At 54.2% G+C, this 13,143-nt stretch overlaps 2 protein-coding genes across 3 annotated transcripts in view; one reads left to right on the top strand and one right to left on the bottom strand.

Moving 5' to 3' along the window:
* Nucleotides 1-13,143, top strand: part of TRAP1 (TNF receptor associated protein 1) — a 48,787-nt gene that overhangs the window by 34,307 nt on the left and 1,337 nt on the right. The window contains exons 8-16 of the mRNA XM_072942579.1: nt 121-194; nt 927-1,082; nt 2,234-2,354; nt 2,822-2,891; nt 5,628-5,775; nt 7,682-7,867; nt 8,257-8,395; nt 8,944-9,029; nt 10,400-10,545. Coding sequence (XP_072798680.1) covers nt 121-194; nt 927-1,082; nt 2,234-2,354; nt 2,822-2,891; nt 5,628-5,775; nt 7,682-7,867; nt 8,257-8,395; nt 8,944-9,029; nt 10,400-10,545 — 1,126 coding nt within the window. The remainder of the gene's footprint in view (nt 1-120; nt 195-926; nt 1,083-2,233; nt 2,355-2,821; nt 2,892-5,627; nt 5,776-7,681; nt 7,868-8,256; nt 8,396-8,943; nt 9,030-10,399; nt 10,546-13,143) is intronic.
* Nucleotides 10,553-13,143, bottom strand: part of DNASE1 (deoxyribonuclease 1) — a 42,976-nt gene continuing 40,385 nt past the window's right edge. For both annotated transcript variants that reach the window (XM_072942580.1, XM_072942581.1), the window contains one exon: nt 10,553-11,054. In XM_072942580.1, the coding sequence (XP_072798681.1) occupies nt 11,010-11,054 (45 nt within the window). In that variant the 3' untranslated portion in view covers nt 10,553-11,009. The remainder of the gene's footprint in view (nt 11,055-13,143) is intronic.

Raw genomic sequence — 13,143 nt, 5'->3', positions numbered from 1 at the left:
CTCCCAGAGTGTGCAGGGCATGCACGCGGCCTCCCCAGAGCACTGACCCCTGCAGCGCCTTCCAGAACTGTCGTCTCCAGAAGCTTCCTGTGTTCATTGTCTCTCTCCTATGTCTTCCAGATGTGGTGACAAAGTACAGCAACTTTGTCAGCTTCCCCTTGTACCTGAACGGGAGGCGCATTAACACCCTGCAGGTGAGGCCCTGGGGCTTGGGCTGAGGCAGCCGTGGAGAGCAGCTGGTCTGTGTTGGGCCGGCCAAGCAGGGATGAGACAGGGGTCCCCCACTGCCCAACCCCATCCCCAGGCACTGGTGTCACCCACTATACAGTTCGCCCTTTTACGGTGTATGCTGTGTTCCTGGGTGTGTTCACGGTCATGCTGCTGTCACCACAGTCAATTCCAGAGCATTCATCCCCCTAGAAAGAAACCCAGCGCCCATGAGCAGTCGCTCCCCTTCCCGTCCCCTAGCCCTGGCAACCACAGTCCACTTTCTGAACTGGCCTTTTCTGGACATTTCATAGAAATGGAGTCAAACTGTGTGGCCTTTTGTGTCCAGCTTCTTACCGTGTTTTTAGGATTAGTGCTGGTTGTGGCATTTCCTTTTCATGACTGACTTCCCATCATGCAGCTGGGCCATGTTCTTTAGCCACTCACCTGCTGCCGTGCAGGCTCGTCCAGACTCTCCCTCCCAATTCGCCTGTGTCCTCCTGATACTGGTGGGGACAGGCACTTGTATGTGTACTTGACCAGAGCTGGAGTCAGCGGGGCGGAGTTGGAGGGTCCAGGAGGCAGGTCCTCGCGGGCCCAGGGGTCGCCCGTGCCACCCCCTGCGCCACCCTGGGCTCCACAAGCCCCACTTGTCAGCCCCACGTGTTGTCGGAAGGATGCGTTTGAAACATGAGGTCCCCGCCCATCTCCCCTTCCAGGCCGTCTGGATGATGGACCCCAAGGACGTGGGCGAGGGACAGCATGAGGAGTTCTACCGCTACATCGCTCAGGCGCACGACAAGCCCCGCTACACCCTGCACTACAAGACAGACGCGCCCCTCAACATCCGCAGTATCTTCTACGTGCCGGAGACGGTGAGCCCGGCATCGGCTCGCGGGGGTCGCCTGCTGTTCCCTGGGCTTAGGCATCGGTGGGCTTCCCCTTCAGCACAGACTTCACAAAAATGACCTTGGCAGCATCAGAATGAAAGGAAATCCTATTCCTCTGGACGGGTAAACAGAGTTTAAAGTGAGGGGTGCTGAACAGAGATGTTCGGCCAGCAGGCCTGGGCTTTGTGGATGGACATGGGCTCAGGGTGCCCGCGGGCTTCCTGTCTCCAGGCCGCACGTCCTCCTTCCTCCTTCCACTTTGCCCCAAAACTTCCTGGCTCACACAGCCCCGCAGAGGCCCTGCCGCATCTGCAACAGAGAAGCCTGCTCAGAGGCTGAACCCGGTCTCCTGGCTTTACTTGCCTGCGGCCCTCTTAGCGCCCCGCCCGTTACCCACTTCGGAAAGCTCTGTTCTGCCCTCCCCATGCATGTGCTCCGCAGGCGCAGCACCAGCATCCCTGGGGCTTGTTGGGAATGCGGAGCCCCGGGCCCTGTGTGAGGCCTCCTGGGTCAGTCTTCATCTTAACAAGATGCTGAGGTGATGTGTGTGCAGACGGCAGCATGTGAGGCACTGGTGTAGAGCAGGGTTGGTGGACGTTTCTGAGAAGCGCAGGCGGTGAGCACCTAGGGCTCCACCGTGGCGTGGAAAGCTTGGGGCTGATCGTGCGGGACAGATGCACGTGGCCAGGGCCCAGGAAGCTGTAGACACTGGAATTTGGATTTCACATATTTTTCACAGATTGTGAAACGCTCTTTCGTGCCTTTTCCTTCAATTATTGAAAAATTGAAAAGCCATTCTAAGCTACACAAATCCACAGGCTCTAGTTTGCTGACTCCTGACCCCTAGCAGGTTTGGCTCTGTTCACAGAAACATGCAGGTCATCGTTTTTATGGGGGGCACCAGCTGCCCAGAGCCATGGTGTGGGGGTCCTCCCAGGGCCTCTCTGGACTTTTGAACAGACAGACACGGCGGGTTCCCGGCCCCTCCTCCTCGGGACTCCCTGCCTCAGATCTCCCAGTCCAGGTGGCCTCTAGGAAAGGGGTCCCCACCAGTGACCTCGTAGGCTCTGCCTCCTAGTGAGGCCGTCTCGGATTTCTGCTGTGGCCGCCTGACACTGCCCTTTCCTCGCCTGCAGAAACCATCCATGTTTGATGTGAGCCGGGAGCTGGGCTCCAGCGTCTCGCTGTACAGCCGCAAGGTCCTGATCCAGACCAAGGCCACCAACGTCCTGCCTGCGTGGCTGCGCTTCATTCGAGGTACCAGGCTGGCGTCTGTACCGTGCCGTGTGGGCCAAGGCCCTGTGGCCCCGGGCCCAGGAGCAGCTCCCCACCTGGGATGTGCTGTCGTTAGGCAGGGCTCACCTTTGATGAGCTGGCATCCTCTCCCACAGCCCTGGGAGGCAGTGCAGAGCCTTCCAGGGAGCTTCCTGCCTCCATGCGCTAGTTTTGGTTGACTGATCCATGATGTGTTTGTGAATCTGAATGGAAAACCCAAGAGGTGGTTTTCAGAGCATCCAGCTGATGCTGAAATTGTAAACTTGTCCTGGCAAAGGCTTGCCCACCTTACCTGCTTTTCTTCTGATCATATGGTCGTGACCTGGGCTCTGTGTAAATCCTGGGACATTGGCAGGACGGCGAGGGGCCAGGGAGCTGTGCCCCCTGCCGAATGTCCTCCCCTCTTGCCCACACATGGTCTGATTTCTTGATGGGCCTGTGTGTCGCAGGTGTGGTGGACAGCGAGGACATCCCCCTGAACCTGAGTCGGGAGCTCCTGCAGGAGAGCGCGCTCATCAGGTGAGCGGGGCTGTACTCGGCCATGTGTGCTTTGCCCCCGGGCTTTACTTCATGCTTTTAGAAGAGGGGTTTGGAGACTGACACTGAGGAAAATTGTTGCTGGTGCTGGGGGGCATTCCCTCCTTTGGCCAATCCCTGCCACCCAGTCCCCGGGTGGCCATGGCAGGAGGGAGTCCAGGACAGCTGTCCCTGGGCGGACAAGGCAAAGGAAACCCCAGAGCCGGGAGAACGCCTGAGCTCGGGCCTGGAAGACCACTGACAGTGTGCAGGAGGCAGGGCACCCGCCTCTCTCCTGAAGATGTTGCTCTTGAATCCGCGTGAGCTGGGGTGGCCAAAGCTCTCCTCTCCCCATCCTGATTGTCTACCGAGCCCTTCACATACAACCCGTGTCATCCTTGGAGGTGGGAGCCACTGTGCCTCCATGTCATAGTTGCAGAAACTGAGTTAGAGAGGTCACACCCATCAGTGAGCAAACTTGTATTTGAACCCACGTTTTCTGACCTCAGCCATGTGCTCTGTGGGCTGACCCAGACGGCAGGTGAGACCCGAGGCTGTGGGTGGAGGTGTGTCCGGCCAGTTGGCCACTTGGCCACTTGGCCATTTGTGGTTTTCAGGGCCAGGCTGTTGGTCTGAGCATTTATCTAGACCACAGAGTCAGCCTTAAATGAAATCTTTGAAAGAACCTAAAAGAATCAGAAACTTAGAGAAAGGGTAGAAACATGATCCAAAGTACGTTTTTTGCCCTGAACCCTTTGAGAGTAAGGTGCCCACCCTGTGCCCATGGTCCCCAGATATCTTAGGGTGTCTTCCCCGAGAACACAGAGGGCCTCCTCCCTGCTCCCATGCGGCTGGCGGTCAGGGAGTCTCACCCTCAGGCCCGCGCCCATCTGCACTCGGGCCAGTGTGTCCTGTGGAGGAAGGGGTCCAGCCCAGGGTCACACCCGCCTTTATTGCTGCGTCTCTGGCTCCTGGAGGCTGGCTGACCAAGTTCCGCAGTCTTTTCCCCAACTTTCGTGACCCGGAGGCCTCTGCTGTGTAGACTGGCCCTCGGCGTGTGCCGTGAGGCTCCCGCTGGCTGTGGTGCGGGAACAGCCCAGTGCTGCTTCCTCCTGTCAGGTGGGTGTGACTTCGACCACGGTGACACAGCCTTCACATGTGAAGTTTCTCTTTTCCCCTTTGTAATTAATACCTCTGTGTGGTTGGTGGTTTGTTGCTTCGTCAAACTTCCAGCATATTTATTTCTTATAACATGTATGTGCATTTCTTGGTACCTGTATCTGTAACTTACTTACATGAATTGATTTGCAGTTTTATTCAGTGGGTTATAATCCACTGTCATTGTTTATTTTGATGTCCAGACTGTCCCCGATTTAGTGGGAGCCTGCTCAGGCTGACTCCTCTGCCCTTTGACCCTTCCCTGTCGTGCTCGGAGCACGTCTGTATCTATTGAGTTCACCCAATACCAACCAGCACCGCCTCCATGTTGCTCCTTCCCAGGTTTGCTTCCTTTGCAACGAAATCTGCCCCTCGTTGTCCTTCGTGTGTCTCCCTCTGACCAGTCCGCTCCACGCAACCCGTCAGCCATTGCCGCTGCCCTCCCCCAGCTTGGATCCTCCCTTCACCTGCTTGGGCCCTGACTCCACACAGTGGGCTGCCTGCTAAGGGGGTGTCTGCCAGACTTTCTGACAGCTGCTCACTGTCCCCAGCCTGGATCCCCTCTTCTGGGGTCCTTGGGCTCTGACACTCCACGCCAGGCCCCCCAGACCCGCTGCACGGACACCCTCCCTGTCCCATCCTAGCTGCCGTGACTCCCCCACCACAGATGGGCGCTACCCGGTCCCACTCCGCCCTGTGGCTGAAGGACTGAGCCATTCAGGGTGGGAGTGGAAGAGAAAAGCTTAAATGAATGCTAACCATTATTGTTCCTCTCCCCTGGGTCATTAAGGAAATATATGCTAATTGTACTTTTTTAAAGGGAAGTCTGATTATTAACGAAATAAAAATACCCCTAATCTCAGCAATAAAATTGCTTGTAATTTTATGCCATCATATAATCCTGTGGAAAACACCCTGATGCACAAAACCCGTTTTGTATAATTTTAGTGCACACGTAGAATACCCCGTACAGACCCGAGCTGAAGTGGTCACATTGCTTGCACAGCATTGTTCCACACGGAAAACTATACTGTGCAGCAAGCAGTACACGTGGTCCTCGCACACCTGTACTGCACGTGCCCTGTGGCTCATCCATGTTGGGATTCTTCCGGTTTTTCTTCCAACACAGGCTCTTTTTCATGTCATTAGGATCGTGTCATTAGAGGATTGATTTTTAATGTCTGTGTGGTTTTTTATCATTCATTTCAACCTTCTGTCTCCTGTTGGACATAATTGTTTTCTGTTTTCTGTGCTTAGTGAAAATCACGGTCCATTCATCTTGGTGACTCATGAGGGTGTAATCTTAGAATCATCCAAGCTGACCTTTTGTTGCCCTGGTTGGGTGGGGGGGGCGGGGTGTGTGTGTGAGCTCAAATTCCTGCCTGTAGGGGGCTCTTGCCTCCTTATCCCGTGTTAGCCAGGGATCACCCTTCTTTCCGCTTCATCTTCTGTAGTTTGGCCACAGTGGTCTGTGTCGTCACTTCCCTGATTATTAGTGGGGCCGAATGGTTTTTCTTATCCTTCTGGTTATGTTTTTTAAGAAAGTTGCTTGTTCGTGATAAATGCCTTTCTGTTCTGTAGGAAACTCCAGGGCGTTCTACAGCAGAGGCTCATAAAATTCTTCATTGACCAGAGTAAAAAGGACACTGAAAAATATGCCAAGTTCTTTGAAGATTACGGCTTGTTCATGAGGGAGGGCATCGTGACCACGGCCGAGCAGGAGGTCAAGGTAGGATCTGGGTGTCCGGGCCTTTCTCTGTGCTGCCTTGAGCTGTGGAGGAAGCTGCTGGAGACCAGAAACCTGGGCTTCCCAGGACATGACGAGGGCACCCCCAGGCACCCCGTCACCACTCCTGGGGTCAGGAAGCCTCTTTGGCCTCTGGACCCAGCAGGTTGGCCCCAGCAGATCCAGCTTGCACAGGAGCACAGGCTCCCCTCCTCCAGGGCCCCGGCCCAGGGCAAGAGGGGAACAGGCATGAGGCGTCTCCTCCCACGAGGATCTGGGAGGCTTGGGAGATCACAGAAGGTGAGATGGGGCGAGGCACCTGGTTCGTGGGGTGGGGAGTGCAGGTGTGTCTTCGGTGCACTTGGTAGAAATTCTTCAGCACTGCCACTGGAGCCAGATCTCAGTCACCAGTGCAGTTACGTAAAGACTATATACGATTGCTCCACGATCATTTTCTGGCTGTTTTTAAGTTGTAATTCTCATACCGTACAATCTACGTTTTAATTGTTTTTTTAAACAGAGGTACTGGGGATTGAACCCAGGACCCTGTGCATTCTGAGCATGTGCTCTACCACTGAGCTACACCCTCCCCCTACAATCTGCCTTTTAAAGTGAACAATTTAGCAGCACTGAGTACAGTCATGGGTTGTATGGCCACCACCACCTAGTTCCAGAACATTTCTGTCACCTCAAAAGGACACTCATCCCCACTAAGCGGTCACTCCCAGTGTCAGGGTTTTCCAGAGCAGCAGCGGGGACGGAGGGTGACCAACCGTCTGGGGCCCCAGGACGCGGCACTGCAGGCGGTGGTGAGGGGGCCTGGGGGCCTAGACGTCGGCCTGCTCTTCCCGGGCCTCCTCCCTCCTGGCTGTCAGCGCTCAGACTCCACCTGCTCTGTCGTGTCTGTAGATAATGGCCTGTCAGGGGCTCTTCTCCATGCTTTACAAATCACCCCTCAGTCAGTCACTCCCTCGGTCAGTCAGTCAGTCAGTGTACTTGGTTTGTTAATGAGGACCCATCACGTGCATGAAGCGCAAGCTTTGCATATGAAGCTAGAGCTGGGGGCTCCCAGATCCTTGTTTTTGCTTGTCTGTCCACTTTTCATCCCCACCATGTCACTCCTCCACCTGGGCCTGGCCCTCCCCTGTCTCCCCGTGTCCCCACTGCTTGTCTACGCTGGGGCTGTCGGAGGTGAGTTGGTGGGGTAGGTGAGGCAGAGTGTGTCAGGTCACGTCCAGAATGGTGGCCCCAGGGAGCCAGGCCCTGGCTGGTTGCTGCTCCCCGGCCTCACAAGTGGCTCTCTCCTGGAGTCCCGAGGCCGTCAGTGGCCACAGCTGCATCTCAGCTGACAGGAAGGGACGGACAAGCCCCTCCTTTCAGGGCCTGTTCTCTTAGTCATACACCCTACTCTCGCTTGCACCCCCTGGGCTAGGACTCATCCTCGGGCTGTGAGGAGGGCTGGCAAGTGTGGGCTTCACACCCCTGTCCCCTGTTGGCTGAGAGGCACTCTGTGATTTGGGACAGAGGGAGGATGCTGGGTCCAGGAGTGGGCTGCGCACAACAGGGTGACCACTCCTGGGACGGTGCACGCGGGTCACCTGGAAAGCCCCTCTTGGTGAGGCCCTGGGCCCCCTGGGGTGGAAGGTGCTCTCCAAGGTCCCCTGAACTTAGGACGTGGGACCCAACGGACAGCACGAGAGCTCCCAGGGCTTGAGCCAGCCCAGAACGCCATCCCCGGCCAGGCTTCTGCAGGAGCTGCCTCGGCTGCAGGACATGGGGGCCCACTGGGTGGGTGTGAGGCCAGCCAGCGCCTTTCCTCCCTCCACCGGAGGTTCTGAAGTCCAGAGTCCAGAGACTTTCAGAGGCAGGACCTGAAACAAGCAGTGACCCAGCTTCTGTGCGTCTGCAGGAGGACATCGCGAAGCTGCTGCGGTACGAGTCGTCGGCGCTGCCCGAGGGCCAGCTGACCAGTCTCCCCGACTACGCGAGCCGCATGCAGGCCGGCACCCGCAACATCTACTACCTGTGTGCCCCCAACCGGCACCTGGCTGAGCATTCGCCCTACTATGAGGCCATGAAGCGGAAAAACACGGAGGTGGGTGAGCCAAGGGGCAGGCTCGGCCTCGCCAGGCCTCCCTGCACTTGTCCTCCCCTTGGGCAAGGTCGGAGGGTAAGGGTGTCTGAGCACCGAGGGAGGGTCCCGTGCTCAGTGGGAAATGGCTGAATGTGCCCAGGACCCAGAGGCCCGAGCACTGCGAGCCAGCGTCCAGGGCACGGAGGCCGGGCCCAGTCTGCTGCTAGTTCACATCTCTCTAGGAGGTGATGGGATTTCTCTGTAAACAGCGGCACTCTTTCTATTGCTAAGACATAGCCAGAGTCTCCCCTAGAACCGTTGTAAACCTCCTTATCCACAAGGCCCCCTAGTGGCCCCGTCTCGGGCTGAGACTTCCCCCGGCCTGAAGGGCGCGATCTGGGGCCTCGCAGGTTCTGTTCTGCTATGAGCAGTTTGATGAGCTGACCTTGCTGCACCTTCGTGAGTTTGACAAGAAGAAGCTGATCTCCGTGGAGACGGACATCGTCGTCGACCACTACAAGGAGGAGAAGTTTGAGGACGGCTCCCCAGGTGGGCTCGCTTCCCTTCTCTCCGGGCACAGGGTGGGCGGTGGCCAGGGAGGCAGGTGACGCCGGGTGGGCAGGGAGCTGGCACTTCGCTGCAGGGCCTCTTCTGTCCTCCAACAGTGGGTTCTGGGGGTTTTCTTTTCTTGTGTGTGTCTAGGCCACTAGCCTGTATGGAAGAAGCTGTTTGGGAACATTGTAATGATTACGGGGAATTGTCTCCCTGTTTACATCCTGAGGTCTCTCCAGTGCTCCTTCCAGCTTGCCCCTCAGAGTGACCAAGCTTCCTAAGAGAATCGGAAGTGTTAAAGCCCTAACAGTTCCATGGGCCTCAGGCAACCAAAAGCGTCCTCTCTGAGGTCCCATTTTATCTGCTTAATTTTAGATGAAGAGTGTTTTGGTAGCTTCTATCTTTGTGCCGGTGGCCGGGAGGGGTGGAGGGAACCTGCTGGGAAGTTGGTGTTGGAGTGTTGACATTTCAGGCCCCAGTGGGAGCCTGAGGGAAGGGAGCTGTGGAGATGACCTCTGAGCTCACTCCCTTCTGCTCCCCTGTAGCTGGTGACTGCCTGTCAGAGAAGGAAACAGAGGACCTGATGGCCTGGATGAGGAATGTGCTGGGGTCCCGTGTCACCAATGTGAAGGTGAGGCCTCCCAGGGACGGGGACCTCCCTTGGCATGCACTCGCTGGCAGGCCTGCCGGCTCTGGGCTGCGGGCCTGGTGGGCGTTCTCCCGGCGGTGGTTGGAGCTGTGGTGTGAGGTGGAGACCAGGCTTATTGCTGGTGCTTCTGTGCGTGTGGCCACATACGGCCCGGGTGTTGCTGAGGCAGGGCAGGTAAGCTCTGCCGCCTGTCCCTCCACTTTGTAGAGCAAGTGGGAACCAAGAAAGTGGAAGGTGAGCAGCTGAGGGCCTGGTGGGCAGGTGGAAACAGAGAAGTGTCCCAAGCTGGCCTCCCCAGGACCATCCTGGTCCCGGTCTAGAGGACATGAGGGCTTACAGTCCAGCTTGGGTTGTTAGTCGGGGACCTGGGTAGGCTTTATTTAATGAGCTAGGAACCCACCAGTCCAGCTCAGAGCTGCAAGAGAAAGACAGTCACCAAAGAACAGGAGTCATTGGCTGAGGGACATGTTCAGGGGTGGCCCCAAGGGATAGGCAGGTGTGCAGGGCAGGGATGGCCAAGAGCAGAGGAGGGCGGACTGGGGGCACTACAAGAGGTCGTTGTGGGACTCTGAGGGAGCCAGGCGTGCAGCTGGGATTTCTTCATGTAGCACACATGTTGTGTCTATTTGACAACGGTGACTCATTTAAAGTGACCTAGGAGGTAGGTGGAATTATTGTCTGAGTCCTGTGAGGGAAACGAGGTAGAGCACTTCCCCAGGTCACACAGCAGGGAGGCTGTGGGGCCGGGTCCGTGCTGTGCTGCCGGGACAGGAGCAGCCGTGCGGAGTCTGTGCTGTGAGCCCGGAGGCCCGAAGCCTGCGGGGTGGGAGGAGGGGAAGGCGGGCCTGCTCACAGAGATCTGGTTGTGAACATTTGTACATTGGGAAATGGTGTATTTGATAAAATAAAGGCCAGAGGGAGTCACAGGGAGGGGGTGGGTGAGAGCATTGTCTGCAGGAAGGATGGACGGGGTTGAGGCAGACAGAGCTGGGGAAATGGGGCGGCTAGTCCTGGTGGGTCTTAGTCACTGGAGGGCTTGGCAGGGGCCCCTGTGGAGGAGAGAAGGGCAGATAACACCAGGCAGGATGGACGTTGGGCGGGAACTGATATGGTAGAAATTGGTGGCTTTAAGGGAGAGGAGAGGAGGGAGTTCCCAACCGGGATGCAGTTTGGCTCCCTTTCCCTTACTGGGTGATCAGGAGGGAGGGGCATCGCTGGCTGAGGTCTGCGAGGTTACGTCCCTGAAGACCTGCGTTCTCCTGCCTTGTCCTCTGGGGATGCTTCATAATGTGGTCAGCACCTGCCAGGGCCCCCCACCCCCAGGCCTCCCTCAATCCCTGCCTTGCCTGTAGGTGACTCTTCGACTGGACACCCACCCTGCTATGATCACTGTGCTGGAGATGGGGGCCGCGCGGCACTTCCTGCGCATGCGGCAGCTGGCCAAGACCCAGGAGGAGCGCGCTCAGCTGCTGCAGCCCACGCTGGAGATCAACCCCAGGTGAGGCTGCCGGCTCCTGCGAGGTAACCGTTTATGACTGTATGTGAGTAGCTTTTCTCTTATTTATCACACACAGAAAGTGCAGAAAGCTTCTGTACAGTTGATAAATATTTATAAACACACTCATAACTGAACTACATTAAACTACACCCACATAAGGTTTAAAAAAACTGGGCCCTGCCAGCTGCCAGACACTCCCATTTTCCTCCCACTTGGATTCCGTCCCACCGCCCAGGGGGAACCACAGTTCTGACTTGTCTCGGTCGCTTCCTCACTGTCTACTTGTGCGTTGTCACACAACCAGCTCGGCTTCGCCTCTTTCTGAGCTCATGCAGATGGACCCCTGTGCATGTGTCTCCTTTGAAGCCTTACTTACTTCACTCAGTGCACGAGGCCATCCGCGGGGGTGGCTGTAGTTCATGTTATGGCAGGATCACATTCAGGGTACGACTCTACCTCTGCAGTTACTTATTCTGTTCTGATGGACATCCAGGGTTCCCGTTTGGAGGCTGTTGGGAACAGGTTGCTCTGAACGTTCTTGTCCCTGCCTGGTGCGTGTGCTTCTCTGGGGCGTGTGCCTGGGCAAGCCAGCTGCTCTCCGAAGGCGGGCGCCAGCTCCCCTGGCAAAGTGTGAGACTCCTAGGCTCTACGCGTTACCCTTTGGGCTTGGCTTTCTTTTTCTTTTTTTTAACACTTTTATTGTGATACAGTTCCTGTGCAGTAAATTATGCATATTCCAGATGTACAATTTGATGAATTTTGATAGATGTAGACACCTATGAAACCACCACCACAAGGGCTTGCCTTTCTTGTGACACGCTTTCTGAGACTGTTCTTTTTCCTATTGGGCTTACAAAAAAAGAGGTAGTTCTTTATATATACTTTATCAGTTGCAAGTATCTTTTCTTTGTCTTTTCATCTGTCTAGAGATGTCTTTTGGTGCGAAGTTCTTAATTTTAATATAATCAAATGTATACATCTTTGTTAGATGCTTTTTTGGGTCTTATTTAAGAAATCTCTTTACCAGACATGAATTTCTCCTGTATCTCCTTCTAAAGGCTGTAATTTTGGCCTTCTGTGTTGGTCTAGCCTGTCTCTAACTGGCTCATCTGGGATGTGGGGGGTCCAGTTACATCTTAGTCCATGTGGATACCCAGTGGCCCATGCAGTTAACTACATACATCTCTCCTCTCCCAGCTGATCTTTGCTGCCTTCTCTGATGAGTATCTCTTGGTAACATGTTTTCTTTAGAGTTCTTGTACATTTTTTAATAGTTTATCTTTGATGTGTCTTATTCATTGGATATTTTAAGATTTCACTTTCTAACTGTTGCTGTTGTAAATGGAGACAGTTTCTTTTTGGAAATTGACTTTGTATACGAGCAATAACTTTTTAAATGAAATGACATATGTTACCAAAAATGTCAGAAAGCAGCAAAAAGAAAAAGTCCGTAGTCTCACCCCCACCACAGTCACCGTACCGTTTGCTATATTCTTTTAGACTTTCCCTTATATTTTTATTTTTTATTTAGTAACCAATTTGTTTACCATCACTTTCTCATAAATTTTTTCCATTGCTTAAAACCATAAATTTCCTTAAAACTACTTGGAAATGGAGGAAGGTTCCTTTTCCAGTTTCTGAGCCAAATTACTAGCCATGGAATTACCAGATTTGCATTAGCTTGTGGCTGCTCAGATGCTTCTGCAAAGAGCCGTCCAGGTTGGCGTAATGGGCACGCGGTTCCCAGCCGTGAGTCCTGGGCTACAGTGGATACCAACTGGACCCCCACCTGCTTTAACTAGTTCTGGCACAAAAGTGGTTTTATAAGGTAGCTGTGCAGAGTGCTCATTTCTACTGCAGGACTCTTATTTTATGATTTATTTGCTTTTAAATTTGGTAATATGTTCATATGGTTTAGAATTCGAAAGAACCAAAGGCATGAATGGTGAAATGTCCTCCTGTCTCTGTCCCCAGCACGGCTGCCTTAGGTTCCCCCGGATCTCAGAGGCTGTGTGTGCCCCCCTGCCCCCACCACACAGGCTGTGCTTTTGAAGTGCTGGCTGCTGAGGACAGTGCTGTGAGGGAAGGGATCGCTGAATCTCAGACAGGATGCCACAGAGACTCCCGCTGTCCTCTGTGCCTGTCCCCAGTGCCTTCAGTTTTAATCAGACTTCCCAATTTTTGCCATTCTCAAAAATGAAAAGTTATACCTTATAATTTTGATGTATGTTTCCTACATTCATGGTATTTTTTCCTGTGCAGAAAAATTCAGTTTTTATGTACTCATTCTTTTCTTTCTGACTTCTGGGTTTACATTTTGTTTGACGAGGCCTTCTCCTTCAGATTATAAAACATTTCTTCCAGTATACTTTTTTGCTCTTACTTTTTACATTTAATCTTTGATGGTTCTGGAATTTATTTTGCTCTAAGTAATCACACAGGCATCTAACTTACTTCCTAGGTGCTGCCCAGTTATCCTGTCTTTATTGGGTCCTAACGAAATTCCTGTATGAATGGGGCCATTTATACATTATCCACTTTGTTACATTGAGCTGGTGCCTTTTCATTTTCCAGAACTAACTGTTTAATTACTGGAGC

The sequence above is a fragment of the Vicugna pacos genome, chromosome 18, assembly GCF_048564905.1.
Source record: "Vicugna pacos chromosome 18, VicPac4, whole genome shotgun sequence".
NCBI classification, from domain to species: domain Eukaryota; kingdom Metazoa; phylum Chordata; class Mammalia; order Artiodactyla; family Camelidae; genus Vicugna; species Vicugna pacos.
Note: the sequence above shows the minus strand (reverse complement) of the source record. Positions and strands in the feature narration are given on the sequence as shown.